At 38.9% G+C, this 24,211-nt stretch overlaps 1 protein-coding gene across 4 annotated transcripts in view; it reads right to left on the bottom strand.

Moving 5' to 3' along the window:
* Positions 1-24,211, bottom strand: part of TPD52 (tumor protein D52) — a 119,832-nt gene that overhangs the window by 61,394 nt on the left and 34,227 nt on the right. For 2 of the 4 annotated variants that reach the window (XM_056483651.1, XM_056483650.1), the window contains exons 5-6: positions 22,486-22,534; positions 19,902-21,370 (exon numbers count right to left, since the gene is read on the bottom strand). In XM_056483651.1, coding sequence (XP_056339626.1) covers positions 21,254-21,370; positions 22,486-22,534 — 166 coding nt within the window. In that variant the 3' untranslated portion in view covers positions 19,902-21,253. Of the gene's footprint in view, positions 1-1,482; positions 1,665-19,901; positions 21,371-22,485; positions 22,535-22,579; positions 23,916-24,211 lie in introns of those variants that run through there. The other 2 variants (XM_056483652.1, XR_008839747.1) reach the window with 2 other exon arrangements.

Raw genomic sequence — 24,211 nt, 5'->3', positions numbered from 1 at the left:
CAGATCTAGGCTTCAGGACAGTAGATTTCAGGTTATTCAGGGTAGAGAAGTTGTCCTGACAAGAAAAAGTGGCCAGAAGGCATCAAAGATCTGTAAGGACAAACTCCTCAATGCTTCTCAAGAGTCCTTCCCAATGTGCAGAATGAGCAGGCCTGGCAGAAGGCTGGTGCAGCTGAACAGGGAGTTTGGGTCTGAACTTGACCACAAAACCAAACGAAAGGCCAGAGATTGAGACTGATATAGAAACACTCCTCAGGCATGCAAGAATGGGACTGGGAAAGGCAAAGCTAATTTCAATTTGGAATTAGCAAGAGATGCAAACAGCAACAAGGCCTTTATCACTACAGCAGCAGCAACAAACTAAGAAAATCTTTGCCTGCTGCCAACTGGGATGAGCATAAAGGACTCAGTTCATCCTGGGACATCAAATGCATTTGCTCTGAAAGTCACACACCTCTCAGAAAAAGAAGCCGAGTATAAAAATGCTGTGATAAAATACTATCACAGGCTTGCACACAAACGTGTGATTATTTCTGTTCAATCTCCTTTTGTTAAATCAACTATTCCAGAACTGATTATCACAGAAATCATATTTAATGTTTCAAAAACAGTAATGGTGCACATTAACAAAGATGCTTCTCCTCTCTTAGGGGAAACAGAGGGAAGAGATGGACTAAAATATTCTAATGCCATGAATTCAAAAATATGGTTTTCCTATGTATTAAAAAATAAATGTTAAAGAAATCTGGAGCCAAATGAAATAGACAAGAGAAATTTGAATAATATATAATTAAAAGGTGCCAAAGACAGTTTAGAAAGCTTATAAATGCTATTTCCACTAGAATTAATTGCTTTCTTATCTTTCAGCTCTCTAAATACTGTATTCCCCAGCACAACTGTTCTAGTTCCACCACAGTTGTTCCACTTCAGGACAGAGTGAAGCTTGACACCAAAATCTATACAGAATCACCTGCTACAATATGGAATATTTGACCACATTAGCACTGATAATCTGGTATTAAAAGTATTATCACTAATAACATGTAAACTCCCCAGCACATCACCTGATTTATCTATGCTTAGCAGAGACAGCTACTGCCTAAGAAGACTACTTACATGGGACGGATGTCCCACATCCACAAACTCCCAAGTATTTTAATAAACAGTTGCTTGACAACTATTTCCCTTTTTTTTAGTGACTAAACACACAGTAACTTCCTTTGCTCATCATAAATTGGAATAACATAGACTGCAATAATACAAATGTGTAAAAGAATCTGAATTACAAACAATTATGAGCTATACAGATCTGTTCATGACTATATTTTTCATTCTGCACAATATGTTAACTTCCATAGTTTAAATCCCAGGATTCATACAAACTATTCAAGGTCAGCCCAGAAGATGTTCAAGTCCCTTTAGCTAAGCATTTCAGCATGTCATTTACAGATGTCTATTACCTACCATAGGTTTATTACTTACTTTCCATCAACTTCTGGTCTTTTGCACACACAGTGAAACTTGCCACCAAAATCTATGTAAAGATCATCTTCTACAACATGGAATATTTGACCGATGGCAATTTTATCTTTGGCGGGCCCCATCTGAATTAAAGGAGAGCGTCTCAACATTGATGCAAAGGATTCAGATTTATCTGAAGGAACCTACAGATGAATAATAAAAAAGAAAAAAACATTTATCAAAACATGCTATCTGAAGGAGGATTTAAATTAAACTTCCAACATACAAAAAAGGCTTCATTCACCGAACAGCAAGTAAAGATTTCACATGTTCATCACATTTTTAGCAAGACTTCTAAGGAAGCATCTGGTGCCTTTCTCCAGCTCCAAAACATTTTACACATTAAAGGTACAGTTTTCATTAATTCAGTCAAAGAAAAGCATAACAGTGTGCATCTCCTGAAAACATCTGCCAGTTCTACCACTGGTTAGGTACGTTAATTTAAAAATTTATTCCAAATGTAGGAGATATTCCCAAAAAGAATACTGCTCATCTCTTTGTTACCTCCTCAGTGAAAACCAAACCTGAATTAGTACCTTGCAGCTATTCATGCAACTATTCAATATGAATAATATTTAAATCTTTATTTTAAAGAACAAAATCATTTTGCAAAGGCAGCAAAAGTAGAAAGCATGCACAGAACGGACCTAACATTAAAAAAAGAAAATTTTGAACCACCACTTCTCTCATTTCTCACTCTCATATCCAGTTATATTAAAGTGAGACCATCTCCAACATGCCGTCCCTGATATCCTAAGTATGACCACTTTTTAAGACTGTCATCTCTGAAATGCAATTAGTAAGAAAAGCTACTTGCTAGGAACAAATGAAAAAGGAGAAGCATTTTGGGAGCAACACATAACCCAAAAGCGAATCTAAGGGAATTATTTTATAGATGGCTAAATAGATTTTAAAAATTAGAACCTAATAATTTTCCCCACATTTAAAATAATGCATTGATAATAACTACTTTATGCAAGATTTAAACTGTTTTGGAACCAGCAGAAGAACTAAACTGAATAATCAAGCAATGAAAGGTTCAGAGCTCTGTCATCTTCAACAACACGCTTTCCCATTGGCTGCTTCAAATGGATGCTGAAAATCCATCTACATTTTATATGAACAGAAAATAATGCCATCATTTTCCACTTGTACTTTTGGAAGCTTTTATTCTTAGAGAAGTCAAAACAAGAGACAGTTTTGAATTCCAGCTCTGCTGGAAGACATAAACAGCATGGACTGTTCTGACAGGACAAAGCCTCGGGAATTACAAGCTAGAGATCTCACACCTGGTACATTTGCTGCTTCAGAAACAGGAACTGTTAAATGCAGCATCCCAAGGACAAGGGCTGAAAAATGTGCAACATGCATACAGGCATACAAACCACAAAAAGAAAGCATCTGGCCATGGTAAACCACAAACAGAGCAGTAGGATCTCACAGGAAAGCTACTATCATATAGGGTTCCAAACAAAGACAAAGCATTGTTTGAATTTCACTATGCATTTTAAATTCAAATACATGAAAATTAATTACACAGGATGCATTTGTAAGTGCACCAAGAAAAAGATGCAAAATGCTGGAAACACTAAGAGGACATATTTAAACATGATTTATTATATTAATTAAGGGGACAGCAGAAAATTTTAAATCATTATATAAATCATAAGACAGCAGTAAACATTTCAAAATTAACATCCCTCCCAAAATTACTCTGTCTGAGCAGAGCATTGCAAATCAATGTTCATACTGAAGTGCCAAAACCTGTCTTAAAGGAAACTAAGGCACAAAAACGTGCAAAATTCAGAGGTCTTCCACAGAAGGACAGGACAGCAACACAAACTCAGGATGAAAGGACTACTATCATATAATCTTAGAGTATTTTAAATTATTTTGCATTGCAAGGCAAACTAATAAGAAAATTGGTCAAAAGAAAAAACTAACAAACAGAACAACAAAACCCCCCTACAATCCACAAATAAAAAACCAAACAAAAACAGTCACAATGGTAGGATGTTATAATTTGCAGAGTAACAAACATAAACTCTGCAGCTAAATTCATATATTGGGTAAAAAGCAGCTTTGTTTAGATACTTCAACAGGAAATTAGGAGATCCACCTATGGTTTGAACTAATTTAATCAATGCTAGTGGAATCACACACCAGATGATCCACATCACCAAATGAACTGCCTTTACTTACATGTAGAACATTTGAACAAAGCCTGAGCTAGCAGAGAGGATCAAGAGAGCTTCTAAGTTTGGTCAGGAGATTTTCCAACATTATCTACATAGATGTCATTAGCAATGACATCTGAACACACCGACCAACACTAAGATGTTTTTTGCTAAGCAATTAATACAATTCACAGTAACTCACTCACTAAATGACATTCACCTCATTCATGGTGCCTTCATACAATGGCACACTCGCTAAGGCTCTCTAAATTAAAAAATCTCACACCACTTCATGAAAATGAGTAGACTAATATCTTATGGATTTCCTGTTTTCATCACCTAAAAATGGTCCATTCTAGCTAATAACATCTCTGTTCTTTTTTCCCCGGCAAGAAAAAATACAGATGAAAAAATCTCCTATGTGCAAACTTGCCTGTGAAATAATCTCTGTACACAACAGACAAATGCTATCTTTACACAGTTACAGATGTGCTCACTGCTTACTTTTAAAGGAAGATTAAAGGAAGATATAGATTATAATGTACAAAGAATTATTTTGCCATTCTTCATTGTTTTCCAAGAAGTCACTGAGAATCTGTTAGAATCCTATCACAGGCCTACAAGTCTGCAGTGCTCTCTATTCTGCATCCTGGAGAGGAACTTCTCAAGAGCACAAAAAGCTGATTTACGTATACAATAATCCTCAAGAGATGCCATTAGTTACTGCCATCAAGGACTCTTTTGTGGACATTCTAGAAATAAAGTGAGATAAAATGCAGTATTTTCTCCCTTTTTCTGCATAACCTACAGCAGATCTCATTAAAGAGTAATTTATCTCAAGCATTTAAAGAGATTTAATGACATCTTGAGTGCTTTCTTCTACAACTTTTAAATCTCCTTAACTGGATTCTCCACAGTAGCATTACAGAAAAACAGTAAGACTGTACAGTAACAGGGCAACATATTTTATTAAGAACTCTACTTTACTGATTCTCAAGGAGTATTGGCCATGCAGCTCTGACAGATGAAGCATTGATAATAAGTCAAATCACAAAAACTGGAGATTATAACAAAATTCAGAAGCACAAATGGCACATTCTTTTAAAGTACCTAAAGTATAAAGGCTTTTTCTTTAATCCCCCTCCTTCTGCCAAATCTTTTTTATTTTCCTTCTAATTTCTGTGTTTTAAAGTGGTTTTTGTACATTTTGGATACCAATCACCTTCAGCATGCATAGTTCAGTGGACAAACAGCAGCTCTTTCAGCAACAGGACTCTCCAAGATGATACATATTAACCACAGAGTAGGAAAAGTCACAGATTTAAAACCTAGTAGGATCCAAACAAAAGAAGTAACTCCAATGGAGGAATGCAACATACTATTTCTGGAGCAAAGCCTATGACTGCACAAGCAGGGTGGCCCTATCCCACCCACTGAGCAAAATATCTGAAAACCCAGGCTACGTGCTTTATGTCTGCCTGCAAAGGCAAGCAGAATGCACACTGGAATGTGAGAGATACGGATGAGAAGAGATGGGAGATTGGTAATCTGATTGCTACAATTAAGGGGTAAATGACATTAACATCAAGCAGCATGCAAAGAACACAACCCCTCTATAACTATCAAATTGGTTTTCCTCAGCACTGTCATCCATAGCTAGACAGACCTTTCTGTTCAAAGTTAACTACATGAAACAACAAACTGGCAAAACCAATTTGCAGTAATAAATTAGTGTGAATCCTCAATAGCTACGGGCCCCAACAGCTTGGATACCCAAAATGGGACTGGAAAAAGCCTTGAGCAACCTCAGCTAAGTTAATCCTGCTTGGAACAAGTGGTTTGAGCAGATAACCTCTTGAGATCATTTTCAACAAGTACTATTTTACTTAGGAAAAATTACTGAAGTCTGCTACAAAGAACATTGAAAAAACAAAACCCAATATATTAAGCTACCCACAGAACAAGAATATATTGATAAGGCACTTATTTCAACAAGCAATAAAAATTCTACTATCTGTTAGCCCAGCAAACCTTAATTTTGCATACCTTATAACTACTGGAGGTGTGCACTGTGCTTAGATATAAACCTAAATCCCAGGATTTTTTAAGTGTTGAAGGCGTTATTAAAGTAACAGTCATAGAGATTCATGCAGTTTATTTACCAAATTTCTCTCTTTTACTGCTTTTTACTTGAATGCAACAAGCTGTATTTAAGTCAGAACTCCATAATGCAGAAAAATATCACCTTAAAGACAGCAGGACCAACTCAGACACTATACCACAAAATCTGACATCCAACAGTTAACGGCATTCTATCCAGAAGCAGCTCAAGAAGCATTGCCAACTTGAGAACTCTCCTGAATTTATCAAAGAATAACCATCAAGCTTTGTTTTCACCAACACAGTTTCCTTGCCACTGAGGTTATCCCAAGAAACAGCACTGAACACTCATGAGGAGCACCAAGTGGACTGACAGTGACTGAAATGTCAACATATAAGCATACAAGCAATTACATCTCAAAGAGTCTTCTCTAGGTGCTGCCTTCTTTTTTATCCATTAAACTCTTTGTTCTAATGCTGATGAGTCCTTATTAGTAGGAAAGAAAAGTTTAGGGAAAAATATTTTTAAAGTACAAGTATTAACATTTATTACTTACTTACTTTAAAAATACAGCCAATCTCTAGTATGTGCCTAAGCTACATTTTTTAAAAACCAACTAAGCTCAAACATTCAGGTTTATTCCACTGTACAGCCATTGTCTACCAAGACAGCATTCCCACTAAACCTGTACAGCCCTCCACACCTCGAGCAGTCACAGACATTTTGTCTCCTCTTCTAAAGTAATTCTGCACTGGGCAAAATATCTTGCACTGCCCACTTTGTTCTCTACCACTTCTACCCAAGGGACAAGGTGACAAATAATGGTTCTTTTTCTTCCTTCAAATTTTTTAAACCCTGTCCCACAGTTCAGTAACATCCTGAGATGCAGAAAACACCATCAATAACCAACTCAGTATACAGCACTACTCCTTTGGAGAAGATTTGTATCATTTTTTTTTCAAACAACACAAACTACAGCTCTGCAGGCCAGAGGTTCACCTACTGGTTTATTATTAACAGATATAACAATAAAGAGTAAACAATAAAGAGGAACAAAATCTGATAAACATTGTACTTGCAATACACAGTACATTACTTTCTTGTATTCTGCAGTACATGGAAGAACAGGTTGCCCAGACAACCTGTGGATGCTCCATCCCTGGAAATGCTTAAGGCCAGGCTGGATGGGCTCTGAGAAACCTGGTCTAGTGAAAGTGTCCCTGCCCATGGCAGGAGGGTTGGAACTAGATGATCCTTAAGGTTCCTCCCAACTCAGGTCATCCTATGATTCTATGAAATCAGAAGTCTAAGATGAAATATAACTCAGGAGCATCTTTTGGATGAACAGTATGCAAACTGTTTTATATGAACAGTAATGAAAAGACAAGAACCATCTCTTCTCCATCTCTATTCTAGTATTTGACAACCATTGGAAAAAGTACCAAATTACTTGTTAGCCTCTTATTTACCAATGATATTCATCTTGCATAGTACTGAGGAAGAAAATCTGTAAATTTCTCATAAATATATTCCGCTCATACATGGACAACACATACAACAGACACCAGCACAACCTCAGTGATTTAAAAATGTGTAAGGCTATTTTAAAATTTTTTGAAGCCAAATATTTTATTCTACAATACATACCAAGGCAAATTTTAAAATACTATTATTTTAATACTCCAAATATCCAAATGTTTATGGATAAAACAGACAGGTGAAACTATAAACAGAGGAGAAAACAGGAAGATCAGATTAGGCAGAGCTGTATAAGAATAAACAAGGACACAGAATTTACACATAGCATACACATAACTACATACAAAGCCACAAAATTCACCTACTCATAAATAACTCATAACTGTGCTCATAAATAACAGTACATCATCCCACATACAGCACAGGCACAGTTATAACCAAAGACAGCATGAACACAGAGTCTATTATTTAAAGTCTACTGTCTGTTTTGCATTTATCCTTCCAAGAATACAGCTCTTTTTCCCCCCAAATGAGTGGCCTGAGGTTTTGTTCCATTAAAAAAAAAAAAAACAAAAAAACTGAAGATTATGCTGTTTCCCCACAGATTCAATTTACAACCCAAAGTGGGCAACCATAAAGACAGGGAAGACCTCTTCAGTTTCCTTTAAACAAGACACTTTTCCACTTTATTCTGTATAAAAAGATTAAAGTGAAGAACTGATTTAAACTTCTTGTTAACCGAAGTTTGTGAAGGCTAAACACTCAACAAAGCTTAAACAAAAGCAAGATTGGTGTTACCTAATAAAACTACTGAAGGGAAATAGTGCAAACAGAAAGCATAAGAAGATTTGTGATTCAAAGCACTTATTTAGGGAAAAAAATCTAAGATTAATGACTGCAAAGTCACAAAGAAGAGCTTAGGAAGCAGTCAAGGAGAAAACTGGAAGCTTCCCTGCTAGATATTTACAAGATATACAGATATATACACAAGATATTTATAAAAAGCTTCATATTAATCACTTCCTATGCAACAGTCGTTACAAGGCCAAATTTCCATGAAGACAGCACTTCCACACCAGCTAGCACGTTCTGAATTCTATAAGAGAATTATTTTAGTTATAAGAATTCCAGTCTAATATTAATTACTTAATATCTACCGGCCAGTAGAAGAAAAAACAGTATAACTAAGAGTTCCAGCAGATACCATATTACTTCATTTCTTCCCAATCGAGTACTGATTTGAATTGCACCATCAACAGTAGCATCTCCTAATTCTAGTTTTGGAATAAACATAGATAGTATCTGTACCCAACTTTTTAAAGGTAAGTTTTGAAAAAAGTAGGAGAGGGGAGAAGAAAACAGAACCACTTTCTAATACAATGTGGTACTTCAAAAGTGATATTCAAGAAGAACACAGTGAGCACCAGAAGATTTTCCTGCAAAACTGTAGCATTTGGAGGGAAAAAAAATTCATAACTTATGACTGGAAAAAGCAAGGGAAACAACTCTGTTTTGCCTATAAGAGGATGAGGTAAATTGACTTTATTAAATTTTTATTAACTTTCAAAAATTTGCATACTTCAGGTTTTAGTTGTCCAGAGTGATTTCTTACCAAAATTTTAAAACTCCAAGCACCGCTAAAGAACAATCAGAAAGCAAAGCAAACTTCTGCTGTTTCAATCAAAAGAGGAACATCCATACATTCTTCTCAGCACAGTGAAGAAATATGGTTTTATTTTAAAAAGCAAACCTAACAAAAGTCATCAGCCAAATAGGGTGGAATTAAGAAACTGAAATGAGGCATTTAAACCATCCCTTGATGAGAAGCAGTAACTAAGTGTTTTGGCAAAGCATCACTCCAACTTCACTCCAGATATTAAGATTTTTGTTGGATTTTAGATTTTATTTTTAAAGCCTAATAGTATTTTGCATGAAAGCCCTGAGTCCTTGTTTTTGTTCATACTTCAGTATTAGGCTTTAAGGAGCACAGAACTCCACTCTCACTGCTAACTGGAAGGTAAAATCTCATAGTGCCTGCTGCATACATGTGCTGGAAGTCTCAAAGTCCCAGCATACTGGTGAGCATACTGAACTGAACTCTCTGAAATAGAGCACCCTGTCCCTGTGGTATATCTCAGACAGCATTATCTACTCCATAAGCCTTCTTTGCAGCTTGGACAAAACAATCTGACAGTATTTCAAATCTTAGCTGTAAAGCAGTGAACTTAGAGCTGCTCTTGTCACTCCATTTGAAATCAGCTAAGCTGTAAGCACTGGAATATGAAGAATATCCTACTTAGTTATCAATTTGGACCTAAATAAACCACAATAACACTAGGAAATCCTATTTATGTAGTTATATTAACGGTATATCCAACTGCCCTCACAAGGCTGAAAACACCAGAAGTAACACTGGAATAGAAACTTGGGTGTTGCCTTCTTACACACACATATTAAAATTGACACTTTTTTCACAAAATGGTTTGCACTGGAAGGGACCTTACAGGTCACCTAGTCCTAATGCTCTCTGCCATTGGCAGAGACATCTGGCACTGGACCCAGTTACTCAGAGTCCCATCCAGCCTGGCCTTGAACACTTCCAGGGATGGGGCATCCACAGCTTCCCATTCCTGTTCCTCACCACCCCTACCACTCTTCCTTTTGTCAAACCTAGATCCACTCTCTTCCAGTTTAAAACCATCACCCCCATCACTACATGCCCTAATAATTAACACTGAGAGAGACTTTTTACTTTATGTTGAAAGTACACAGAAAGGTCTTCCCAGAGCCTTCTCTTCTCCAAGCTGAACAACCCGAACTCTCTCAGCCTGTCCTCTTCACAGGAGCAGTGCTGCAGCCCTGCAATCATTTTTGTGGCCTCCTCTGGACTTGCTCCATCTTGCATATGCTGGGGACTCCGTAACTGGATGGAGTACTCAAAGTGGGGTCTCACGAGAGCAAGTAAATACCCTCACAAGAGGGTATTTATCAATTTTTAAGTCCACAAATTTACATGAAAGACACACTTGCTAGGGTAAATGCATAAGTCTCTGGCTGAAATTCAGTGCCTTTTGTCAGTCAAAGTCAGTCTAGATGGCCCCAGTGATCATCTCCAGCCTAAAGATCCATAGTTTAAGCTTCAGTTACATAAGTATGCTTTATACTTTCAACAATACAAATACCGTGCAAGCCATAAAACCTTCTGGCACATAACTCCTAAAGAAAAAATATAGGAACTGTACTGCTTCACTGACTTCCACCTAGGAAGAACTGTAATTAATTAAGGAAGAGGCTACTGCACAAAAAAATCTACAGGGGCATTTTGAAATTCATGTAATGAAGAAATAAATTATTTTCACTGAAGAGTATCTTCATTTTGTCCAAGTTACAGTTCCTGTTTACCAACCTTTCTCATCCTAAAAAGGAAAAATATGAGAGTACTAAACTCCAGTTTTACCAAGAACAAGATTATTCATATTTAGTAGCATTGTCCAAAGGGAAGCAAACACAGTTATAGGAAGTTATAAGGATTGTCATACTTGGCAATGAGCATTTTGCTTGGCTATAGACACAAATGTTAAGCCAACTGCCCATAGTGAAATTATATGTTTTTAAAAGTGTTTAAAATCATGTTTTGATTACAGATTAGGGAAGGATTACACTACAATTTTAAAAACAACATAAGTTTCATCATACACTACTTGATATAAATTTATGTTCATTAACAACCTTCCATCAAGCTCCATATTTTGGTACTCACTGCAATGCTGACTGGTGAATATAGCATATTCCAAACCTAGCTTATTTTTGCATACCGAACAACTTCTAATTAAAAATATCTCAGTTGTGCAGAGAACACATGATATGCTTGAATGTATATATATATATATATATTGCCCTCATAATAATAAACAATGTAATATTGTGAACTAAGTACATTTTTAAAAGAGATGCAAATAACTATTAACCAAATACATGTAGTACTAAACCAGTAAAATACCATAGTGAAAACTACTTTTGTCTCTCATAATTACACTTTTCAAGAAGGACCACGTCAATCTCAAAAGAAAAAAAAAAAAAAGATCACAAGAATAAGATTTGGGTGCTGTGCCTAATATTCAACAGGTTTTTCTGAACTACACTTTTAGTATCAAAACTTCTTTGTTGTCTAGCAATCTCCATTGTTAAAGCTATTTGTAGCTTTTTTTCTATTTGAAGATGGGTATTTCTTAACCTTATCATTGTATACAATATATCACAGTATACAAACTCTTCTTCAACTCTTGAAAGAGCATAATTATTTAGAATACTTTATAAACATATTTAACTTACCAATGCCTTACTACATGCTACTAACTCAAGTGTAGCAGTACTGTTCACAAAACAGTATTGTTAAATGTCAATTTTCTCAATTAACAGACTAATCTCATACATCCTACAACAAATATTGTGCTATCAGAGTAAATGCAAATTAAGGTGATTTTTTTAGTCAATTATGGCTATCCCTGCCCATTATCACAAGAGTCAAAGATTTACACTATTGTATTTGAGTCTGGGTGTTTTGGTATTATATACAGTGACACACATGATTAAAATTTAAAAACATACTTTTTTTTTCCTGTGACTTCATGTAAGTGAGTATGCTCTTAGGAAGAATAGCATCAAACATTAGAAGACATCTGGGGAGGGAAGGTCAGCACAGCTGTATCACAAAAATTAATCATCTGCTGCTTCTAGACCCTTTTTTGAAACTTTTTTATCAATCAGCTTTAAAACCAGAAAGTCATATTGCTAACATACTATAATGCTATCCAAACCACCAAGGCTTACTCAACAAGTCTTACAGATGTACAATCTGCTGCACTGGTTGACTCAATACCAGCTTCTTTGTGTTTGTAGTAAAAGGAAGGTTTTCCATTTATCTTCACATTGACTGGATACACAGCAAAGAAACTGCAAAACAAGACTTTCACACAGAATTTCAAATGCAGCTTTGAAAATATGCTGTTGACTAGCCAGGTGGATCATTTACTAAACAACGCTGAGCTAAGACTTTATTTCACAACACAAAATAGCACAGAATTTGGTCACAATAAAGCAGCTTGTTTTTCTTGAAATTAAATAACTTCTATATAGAATTTAAACCATGAAGTATTTATCTATGTATTTCTTTCAAGGATAACTTCACAGCAAACAAATAGAACATTAGCATCTAAATCACAGAAAGTAGGTGAACCTACTGCAATGGATTATGTCAAAAAGAAAATCTAACCAGATGAGCACACACAGTCCTGAGAACAGCCCACGGAGTTTTGACCTCAGTATTTCCTTTCTCCATTTATCACTACTCTGTTCTTCCAGACACTTCTTTTTCCAGGTTCCTGGGGTACACAGTGCTGTTTCAATAGTCATAATAGGAGAATACCCAGGATCTCCCACAGCAACAAGATGTAAATATCCTGTTGATAACAGTAACCCGTAGAAAGGATTTCAATCCCTATTTAACTGTCATACTATGGTTACATGCACCTTCTTCCAGACATCTCATATGCAGTCACTCAAGCCTAGGCAGCTGACATGTACTTCCCTTTCTCCGTGATACTGGCAGTCCCAAGACAGTTTGATTTTGGAGATTTCACTCTGACAGCCAGTGATCAAAGGCATCACCTACCACTCATGGACCTCCAGCAATGCCAAAGCAACCACTCACCAGCCTAGAGCTATTTGAAGGAGCAAGTTCCAGAGACAACTCCTTCAGGGCTGTGATCTTCATCTTCCTCAAGTCAACCAAGGACAAAGGGCTCAGGGCCTTCCCATATGAATTTGTGTCCCTGAGTACACGGCTGTGATAGGCAGCAGTGACACCTTACTGTACTACAATTAAGTCCTCCAAAGGGGCAGCATGCATCATTCCTCCACTGTCCAACATCAGAAGCCCTGTCTGCTCCCTTTCAGAGTGTTGCTCCAACACCGTGTGAGTTTTACAAAATGCTGTCATGCAAGCACTTCTGTCACATGCAAAGCAGCTGATCTGACAGACCCAGCTGTGCCTTCAGCTGGGACAAACACAAGTCAGAACAGACAAGTTTTGGTGCCTCAGCCAGAGCATTCACAAGACAGAACCGCTCCTTCACAGAGGTCAAAAGAAGGACAAACAGGTACATTCCTTCTTTAATACAAACCAGCATTTCAAGCAGATCCAGCTGAGAGGATGCTGAGAAGGCTGTCCTTATTTAGCACAAACCTGAAGGCACCAGAACATGTTCACAGCACAGCTTGAGCACACATAATCCAAGTTTCTCATCACAGAATTACAAACAGGGAAAGCAAATTGAGAGAAATATCCAGATAAAGATTACTCATTCCAGATCCTGCAAACCCCACAACTGGCAACTCCCTCTCTCAGTTAGCAGCTTCCAACACTTCAATGCTGGACAGAAGATAATTCACCTAAAATAATAACCCACCTCTGTGCTTGGCATATAGGTTTTATAAAATGCTGTTATACTTGTAATCAAACAAAAACTGTTATTTATTAGCTGTTTATTAGCACTAGCAAAGCACTCCAGTCACACAAAGACTACTGGTACACTAAGAAATATTACACTATGAAAATTACAAGTGATAATTTCACTAAATATTAATCAATATTTTTACTCTCAAATAACTGCAACTTAAGGAAAATCATCTTCTAAATGCTAACTTAGGTGGGAAGACAGAGAGAAATATTTCCCATCAATTATTAGATGAAAATAATTCTATTTTTTTTTTTTACTATTTGATTTCAAAACATCCAGTGTCATGCATTATTTTAACCCAAGGATGTCCAAATACTGCACAAGCAAGACAATTACAAATTCTTTATAAAGATAACCATGTAGCCTTCAGAAATCCAATACATTCCTTTTAAATTGTCACTTTTCTATTTTAAATTTCTCCCCTAAAACATACACAGATAAATCAGCTCTTTATATGAGCCATGAAAATATTTTTTTTCATTTTCTTTCTTAAAGAATACTGATATTTTATTTTTTAAATAATAGCATTTAAATACACAGACACCTTCCTCAAATTTACCTATCTTTTCAGCGAAGAACCTGTGCCTAAGTTAATTTAAAAACATGTATGTGCCTGGAAGAATAATTTCTAACCTCTCTCTTTCAGAAATTAGATATTATAATACTTTTGGTACTGATACCAATCCAATCCCTTCGATCTGAACTTTAGACAGAATCAGTTGCGTTTCTCCTTAACAGACGCTTTCCGTTCAAACCGGGTATTCAAGGAATGAGATAGGAAATTCCTCAGGCGCGCTGCTTTTGCTGGGAAATCTGGGAAGAAGTGGTGCCCTCTGCTGTGCCGGGCGGGTGTGCTCACCCAGCCCCCGGAGCAGCATCCCTGCATCCCAGCCTGGCCGAGCCAGGGGCACAGCCCTCCTTCTGAGCAAGGACAACTTTCTGCTCCTCTGAGCGGTGCCTGACGCACTGACGGCTGTACCCTGCTACTCTCACGTGGAAAAGTCCCAACAGAGCAGCTTCATCACACTGCGACACATACAGTGCATTAGCAGCACAGTTCACTTAATGAGAGCCCATTTCTACCTAAAAGGGCACTTGACAAACTTCACTCATGCTTGAAATTAGTTCACAGTGAAGAAAAAAATGTGCATTTATTCTTAATTAGCGACTTTATTCTTTCATTTTCTTCAAACTTTGGTAACTGCGCTAACAACACATCTCAAAAACCATTCCTCTACCTGAATCAAAAATCATCTCATCCTTCCTAAAGACAAGGTTTTTCTATTTTACTATGCAAGCAGCTTTATTACATTAATGAAGGTAACACTTGAAGAATTTGGTTCTTCTAAAAGATTTTGTTAAGCAATTTCATAGAGAAAAAAATAACTTTAAACCTATCTTTTTTTTTTCATTGTTTGTAATGCAAAACTTAAATATATAAATGCAGAAGGCAAACACAGTAAGAAGTGAGTTGCCTGCTGTAGACAAATATCATGTGGGTTTATCAGGATATTTGGCTTACCAAGTTGCTACCTTTTCAAAAAATTTAATCAACATTTAAGTGCCTTGTCTGTAAGTTTCACTATTTACAAAATAGTAACAACAGAACTGTAAACTGAAGGTGAAAGCTAAAACACAAACCCAAATCCCTAAAAGATTACCAGCACAGCAGAGACACCATCAGGCAGCTCTGAGGTAAGGTCAGCAGCACACATTGCTGCAAAAACACTTAAAGAGCTACCTAGGAAAAATATCCCCATGCTTTTTGAGTCATCTGAACACAAACACATGACAACATGCCCATTTATCAATTTTACTTATATTTGCCTAAATCAAGCCACTGCCAACCAAATATCAGCCAGTTCATCCAATTTCAAAAATAGAAGAACAGCTGACATAGGAAATGCATAAAGGAACATTATCAAGCCTCTTCCCAAAAGAAACAGAAATGGCTCTTACAGGATGAAGCACAGCAAAAGACACTTGTCAGCTGAGATAAGGAACACAAATGCTCCTCTTTAGCTCAGGTAAGGGATGAGCAAGACCCCATTTCTCCTGCTTCAAAGAGCAGATCCTGCAGGTGCTGGGACCCCAGGAAGGAGACAGAGCTAGAGCCACCATATCCTCTCCTGACAGAAGTGTGCGCTCCACTTAGATGGATCTCATCAAAAGATCTTCTAAATATTTGAGTTTTCCCATCAGCATCCAGTGCATCCTACACTAAGTATTACCCAGCTTTACCAAAGTAGCATCACAGTTGCTCCCAGCTGTGGAAAGTTTATTTATCAAATAACATACTTTCTAGCAATCAAATATCAGCTAAAAGTGGTGATAATGTGATTTCAAGAAAACTACACAAAATGAACAGATCACACTGCAGTCAGATCCCTTTCATTTCCCTTGTTTCATGTCATCTTCCACTGCTAACTCATTCTCATCCAAACCCACTCCCTCTTCAGTAAACTGCTCAAAGAGCAATCAGTGAATAAACATTAATCACACTCAGACTCACTGAGCACCACCTGGGCTAAGAACAGCATGAAAGTAGACTCATGATAATCTTCATCTCATTATTATGCTTTGAACATCACTGCAAAGCAAGCTATTTTCTTTCCTCTGGTTCAGGTGAAAAAGTAGTTCAGTAAAGTGGACAGAAATTAGGAGCTGTGGTCCAGATATTCATTTTAAAACCCCAGTTTGATTTCTAGTAATGCATTATTTGTATTTGTGTACACAATTCCACTTGAAAATAATGTTGTGAATACAATGTAATATTTGAGTTAAGACGCTCTTAAGGTTTGATAACAATTCATTTACAGATAGAAAAGATTATGTAGATAGAAAATAATGTTTCCAGCTACTCACTTCAACAAAAAAAACAAAAAGGGAAAAAAATTAAAATCCCCAAGTACTCAAAATAGCATTCAGTATCTGCTACAGCAACACCAAGTGATTCTGTTCCTGAACTCTTCTGTGGACATCCCCTTGGACACCACCTGAGCCCCTGAGCTTTTTTCTGTACACACAAAGCTTTCTTCTGTTTCTGCTAAAGGGCACTGAATAACCTGTGGAAAAAATCAGCATGACAAAACTCAATGCACTGCTAGAGAAAGTGATGGTTATTCACAAAATCTCTGCATTTATTTTACCACTCACTCTTTCCCAAGTTCCATTCACCGGCATTCCCACACCCCTGGATTTCCAAAAAGCACCTGTGGAAAATTCATTTGGGTACAACACCAAGGATGAAGGTTGCCAGCTATCAAGGCCTCACCCACCTCTGGCATTATTTCTGTTTGGCAATGGTAAAGTAGGTTTTGGACAAATATTTTACACCCTTCAGGAGCCAACAGCTGTAGACAGGGTGGTCCCAAGCTCCAGAATTCTACTTATTACAGCCTCAATAAACAGCAGACTACTGCTCACTATCTTTCTCTCCACGACTCATGGTGGAATAACAGGAGACAAATGGCACATAAGATATGGGACACAACCTTGTGCACTTCAGGAGCAGGGTCTGTTTCTGACGAATCATTCCTGCTGCAGCTTACCAGAGTGCAGGCCTTGCCAAGCACAACATCCTAATTTTACAGCCAAGGACAGCTTCTCCAGAGAACTGTGGGTTTTCACAATAATATGCAGCATCCTTTCAACCCTTGTCCTCAGTTTCTTATGCTAGCTTCACACACATGCAAGTCTACAGGTGTTCCACTTGTAAAAGCCTTTATATTTCCACTAAAAGCCTCTGGAATACTGGTTTAAGAGGTCTTTGATCTGACTCGATAAAATCATTAAGAGATTTTCCGCATCCTCCCTGTCAGCCGGTAAAAAGACAGCATACAGCTTTGTCCATGCAGCAGTACCTTGCATTCTGTATAACCAAAACTGCCTGCATGCTTTCTACATTACATTTTTGTAGGAGCACCTTAAAAAGAAAGATGAGCTGTCCACGCTTCTGCAGGCTATTTATGATGAAGGGTGAAGTGGTGAGAAGAGACAATCAGAGTAGTTAAGGCTGGAAAGGATCTTTGGACACGATCCAGGCCAACCCTCCTGCCAAGGCAGGGTCACCTGGAGCAGGTGACACTGGAATGTGTCCAGGTGAGTTTCGGGGTTTTGAATGTCCCCAGAGAGGGAGACTCCTCAACAGAGCCTGTTCCAGTGCTCTGCCACCCTCGGTGCAAAGAAGTTCTTCCTCGTGTTGAGCTGAAACTTCTTGTACGTTATTTTATGGCCACTGCTCCCTATCCTGTCGCTGGGCACTACTGAAAACACTCTGGCACTATCTGGTTGCCACCTGCCTTTGAGGTATTTATATGTATTGGTAAGACCCCGTCCCAGCCTTGTCTTCTCCAGACTGAACAGGCCCAGCTCCCGCAGCCTCCCCTCGTAAGAGAGCTGCTCCAGACCTCTCCTCATCTTTCTAGCCTTCCGCTGCTCCCTCTCCAGCAGCTCTTCGTCTCGTTTGTACTGAAGAGACCAGAACCGGACACAGCACTTCAGCTGTGGCCTCGCTACCGCCGAGAACGCTGCCGCGGCTCGATCCCCTCGCGCCCTCACCTGCCGGGGCCCGGAGCCCGCGGTGCCGCTGCCCGGGCGCTGCTCCGTTCGCTGCGGGGGAGTCCCGGCGGCTGCCGGCGCGGCCCCGCTGCCGCTGCGGACCGCAGGCACCAGCAGCCGCCATGGCCGCGCCGCGCGGCCCCTCAGCGCCGCCGCCATCGCTGCCCGGGGGCGGTGCCTGCGCCCAGCGCGCAGGCGCGCCGCGCCATCTTGGGTGAGGGACGGCGGGCGCCGTGCTGCCCCCAGGTGGGGGAGAGCGCTGGAGCCGCCAGGGAACGGGTGGGACGGACAGCTGGGGGAGCTCCTTCACAGAAAGGTAATTACATGTGGCACTGTGCTGCCCAGGGAATGATGGAGTCACCGTCCCTGAAGGTGTTTAAGGAAGGACTGACTTCATAGAATAACCTGGGTTGGACGGGACCCATAGCGATTATCGATTTCAACGCCTGGCCCTGCACAGGACACCCCAAGGGTCACACCATGTGCCTGAAAGCATTGTCCAAACTCTTCTTGAGCTCTGCCAGTCTTCGTGCTGTGACCACTTCCCCGGGGAGCCTTTTCAGTGCCCAAACATCCTCTGGGTGACAAACCTTCCTCCTCTGCCCACCCTGAACATTGCCTGACGCAACCTTCTGCCGCTCTCCCTGGAGCCGACTCAGTGCCATGGTCTAGTTGACAAGGTGCTATTTGGTCATAGGCTGGAGTCCCTGCTCTCAGAGGTATTTTCCAGCCTATGGATTCTGTGATTACCACACCAGTCCTGAAAGCAAAGCTTCAGCGGTCACAGCGGCCCCAAAGACACCTGCACACAAGGAAAGGAAGGTGTGGGCAGAGGAAGATGCAGCAGAAGCTCCTGGAGTGTAATAATGTGTTGCAGTAAAAGGACTGCCACGTGGCCTTAGGGGGGGGGAGAAAAAAAGAAAAAAAAAAAAAAAAAAAAAAAAGAAAGCCTTCCTTCAGAAAACAGAGCTCAACTCTGGACTAAATGACCTTTCTCTTTGGCAGTTAGATAAATAAATACAAGATCCAATAAGGATCATGTTCCAGAAAAACCTGCCTTTAAATGGTACTGATCCAAAAGAGGAAGAGCTCCATTCTGTCTATACCATTCAATTCTCTATTCCTCTGTTAAGGTGGAGCTGTCAGAGGCAGAGGGAACATGTCAACCTGTTTTCTGAACTTCACAATGTGACCAGGGCAGTTTAATTTTAGTGGTAGAGCACTGGAACAGGCTGCCAAAGAAGGTCGTGGATTCTCACTCTCTGCAAAACCCACCTGGGCACGTTTCTGTGCAACCTGCTCTAGAGGTGACCCTGCTTCAACAGGGAATTTGGACTAGATGAACTCCAGAGGTCCCTTACAACCCTAACAACTCTAATTTGTAATTTTATGTACGCCACTAGAAGGCAACCTAGGCTCAGTCTTCTCTAGAAATGCCAAGCTCAGCCATGCAGATTCTTGGCAGTACAGTAGTATGGTATCAGCACTGCTACAATTAGAAATAAAATTATTTTCATTATCCTCCGTGTTCACAGGACAATACAATCCTCATATACATTTTTATTAAGCTTCTCACATGTAATTAAGCATACATTCTATATCTGACATGCTAGCAAAGTTGTCAGGAGACAGTTTTTTTCCTCCAGACACCTGTGGCAGTTGAAGTTTCATGGATTTCACACAAATGTAGCAAAACTTGTTTCCAGTTCTAAGCACGGTGACAGAACATTCTAACCATGTGGCAGAAACACAAGAAACACAAATTTGAGGAGTACAGTAGACAAAACTATGTAGGAGGACACATCTTTTAGGAGAGCTATGCTGAGTAATGACACTGTGCACCTCTCAAAACAGACTTCTGGGGTCAAGAACAGGGGTGTTACTTGAGGTACAGGCCTTAAATACATTTAAAAAAAGAGTAAGATGGTGTAGCAGATGTTTTCGAGGTTCAGCCTACAATGGAAACAACATAAGAATATAGGAGCAATTAGCTTGATGACTAAAAAAGAACCACTTCTGGGGTCAGGATTATTCTTCCATTCCATGCTTTGTTAGTGTGAATGTGACACCACCACATGTGAATGAAGACAAATCTATTTGTGACTGGTCAAATGTTCAGAAGAGTGTTATCTTACCACAGTGATATCCTGTACAAAAAACAAGACTGAAAATGTTATGGTGACTGAACCAAACCAGCACTATGAGGCATCTTGCTTCCATCTGCGTTGGTCAGAAGTTTCCAAGGATAATGCATGGACAGATGGGTAAGTCTTACATGTTCTGTGTTACCTATCCACACCTGCTGCATGAGAAACACATTCACAAGACAGTACATTCCTACTCAAGTGTGATCCTGCCATAACTTGTGTAAAGCCTGCTGAAACTGAAGTCCTTTCTTTAGCTGGGAGTGATCCTTCATCCTTGTTCAGTCTCCTAGTCAGGTGTCCCTTGCAGGCAACACTCAACTGAAACAATCACAAGGGAGCAAAGTAACAAGTTTCACTCTGGCAGCAGCAGTAGATTCATAAGGATTAAACTGAGCAGTAGTTACAGATTGAAAAGAAATTATGTATCCACAGTATCTGTACAATATAATTAACTTCTCAAAAGAGTTTTTTTCATTGCTATATTTTAAAGGTTGTCTTCAAATTACAGGTAAGTCCTTTAAATGCTTGAAAGGCATAGAAATTCCCCTTCCCACACAAAACCCCAAACAATGTATTTTAGTTTCAAAAATATTTTGAACCCACAAACAAGCTTGGTATCAGTTAATCAGGTAAAATAACTACGTGCTAAATAAAAGCACATCTGGTGGAAAGAGCGCAGAGAATGTTACAAGTGTGCTTGGTTTCTCTTTGCAGCATCTGGCAGTGGGTAGTAGGACAGAGGCAGAAATCTCAGTGGGTCTCTTCCTCTGTCTGTTCTGCAATAGTTTCTGTGGCACTGGCATTGGCAGCAGAGTTGAGAACTTCTCCAAAGTCTCCCCCAGCAGGTTTGCTTCCTCCAACTTTAGACTAGAACACAGAGAGAGCCCCAACAAAGCACAGTAGTTACTTGGCATGCTTAACTTTGCATATAAAACCAGTGCATCTGTGTGAGGTTAATAACTCTCTTCAACAAAGCAGCTTTTCCAAGTCTAGGAGACCTCCACAATATTCCTAAAACAAATCTCTACATATCTGGCAGGAAACACTCACCAGAAGATTAACACAGCAGTCTCCCTTTGACTTTGAGATACATGAAGCAGCCCTTATTTCAGAGCTGATTCCAGAGTCCAAATGTTGACACATCCTCAGTTCCAAATGGGGAAAGGTATGCAGCTTTTCAAGACATGAAGTCTTTAGGAGATTCAGAGTTAAAACTTGCTACTTTATTTCTCAAAAAAGAACTTTGGACAGTTTTGAGTCTCAACAGCAATTCCCTAGATCTTTAGAGGAGCAGAGCAACTATTTTATTTTCTCCAGGTAATGTGTTTGCCTTTTCACTTCCTCTGCAACACACACTTTGTGGGACTGCAAGAGTGTTAATGCCAACTAGTAGCAAGAGAAGGCCTAGTTCCCCTTGCTGTCACTTGCCTGCCTCTCATCCAGCCCAGTGTGCCCAGGAGAAGTCAAATCTGGTTCTGATTACACAGATTAGTTATTAAAGTGAGTTTTTGCCTGGAGAAGTTATTGATGGTTGTTTCTGGCACTTGAAGCTTTCAGGATAAAGTTAAAATTAAGATGCAAAGGCCTTTTGTTTTTATGCCATAAATGAGAGATGTATCCCAAGCTATTCTCCTGTGTAGGATACTAGTCCCTAGAAAGGCATGAAATAAAAGCCTAGACAATTCTGGATACCTAGTATTAGGTATTAATTATTTTGGATACCTAATACTAGCTGTTTGTGTAGGTTAGCTGGCTATTAGTTCTTCTAAAGGCATCCTCCTGGATAAGGTACAGGCAGCCCATTATTTTATTTGCAAATCATTAGGCAGAGAAACCATTTCCACAGCACATAAAAATATGTTTATCCAAGCACCTCTTCAACAGTTTACCAGTAACTAAAAAATAGGTTGCCCAGAATCCTCTGGAGTCTTTTCTCCACATCCACAGCTCCACAATCACCAAGGTGTTTTAGAAACTCTTACCTTGAAGTTTTCAACTTTTTCCTCAAAGGATTTGAAAGTAGGAGAATTTCTATGAAAATAAAAAAAGGAACAACAGAATTAAAACCACATGTAGTTAAACTATAAACATCACAAAACAAGCAGACAGTTGCTTTTTCCCAACAGCAATATGAGATTTGTTTGGAGCTCTTTCCCTGTTTTAAAGATAGCTTAAAATAGTTTACATCTGGCTCCCCTCAAGTTTTGTAAAACTAAAATTCAAACATACTCAAATTGCAGGCTCACTTTCATCTTTGGCAACTAAACATTGCCAGGTCCAGCGACAGAATCCTTCATATCAATATGGAAGGAAGAACTATGATGTATTTTAGGCTTAGCTTATTATTCCCAGTGACGTTTCTGGCTTAAAGCATTTGTTCAGAAAATCTTAGTCATCACTTCTCATTAGCCTACTACATTATTGCTGAAGAGAGCTCATCAGAGTTTTTTCACTTTTTATAGGAAAACTAGTTCCGTTTACTTTGCTACATGTTCAATAAATAAAACATGGTTCACAGTGACATTTTCTGCTAACATTAAATTTAAGTGAGACCCCCGCCCTTGCCTTTAAGTGCCAAAGGCGGCTGTAATTACAAACAGTAAGTGCTGCATACAAAAAGCAGGATAACTTGGGATTTCCAGTGCTGAGGGCTGGTGTATAATTCATTTGGGTCAGAAGAATGGCTTAATGCTCCAAGTAGCTGTCACTGCCATGTGCAAATTTGTACAACACTTGTACACTTTTTCTGCCTTTACGTAGGATGGAAAATGCTTGCCTTCAGTGGACCAGGACTAAGGATTACTCAAAAATGTATTATATAAATATTGAAGACAAGGATGCTTTTCAAAAGAGGTCCACAGCTTCCCTTCTTCCTTTGCTTGGCATTTGTGTACATCATCCACACTTAGCAGCACTTTTTCCCTTGGGAAAGCACTCAGTGACACATGCATCAAACCAGACTCTCAGGAGATGGAGGGACACAGTGCCAAGCAAGCAGAGAGAAAAGGCAAGCACCCCAGATCACCAAGAGACTTCGCAGGGGTTTTTTTCCTCACTTTCATTTTCAAAAACATGCCAAGCTACTGCCTTTTAAACTTGAAATCACTTAGTAGCATTACATTCTAACAAACAGGGAAAAGCTGTTACAGTTTTCCAAACAGTAGGGAAATGACACTTTCCAGATGTTTGACAACCACCTCCATTAACCAGAAATAAAACAAATTTTATCCTCTACGTTAGTACACAAATTCTATTACAAAGCTGAGTGGGTTTTTTGGTTTTTTATAAAACTTTGTTAGTTGACTTAAGTTCAATCTGACTTGATTCCACACATGAAAATAAACCAACAACTGGATTATGCATACATTACCTCATAATAGGCATACTAATTGAATGTTGTATGGAGCGTATACTAAATGCCAGCATTAAGAGAAAAGAAAGCGAAAAGTTAGTTTAAGTATTACATTGAGAAGAAACTAGCTTAGAGAGCTGACTTCTGTAAACTATCTTTGGGAAACAGCCAGTCTTAGTAACTGCTTGGGTTTGCTTTCTTAAATTGCTTAGCCATGCACACACACACAAGTACATCAGAGCAAAAGCTGTAGCAACCTTTTTCTCTTAAAAAGACTCAATTGCCATGCTTGTTAGTACTTATTCTGCTTAGCTGCAACAGTCTGTCTGCTCCATAAGTTTCCCAAGCAAAAGGAG

This window comes from Oenanthe melanoleuca, chromosome 2, assembly GCF_029582105.1.
Source record: "Oenanthe melanoleuca isolate GR-GAL-2019-014 chromosome 2, OMel1.0, whole genome shotgun sequence".
In the NCBI taxonomy this organism is placed as follows: domain Eukaryota; kingdom Metazoa; phylum Chordata; class Aves; order Passeriformes; family Muscicapidae; genus Oenanthe; species Oenanthe melanoleuca.
Note: the sequence above shows the minus strand (reverse complement) of the source record. Positions and strands in the feature narration are given on the sequence as shown.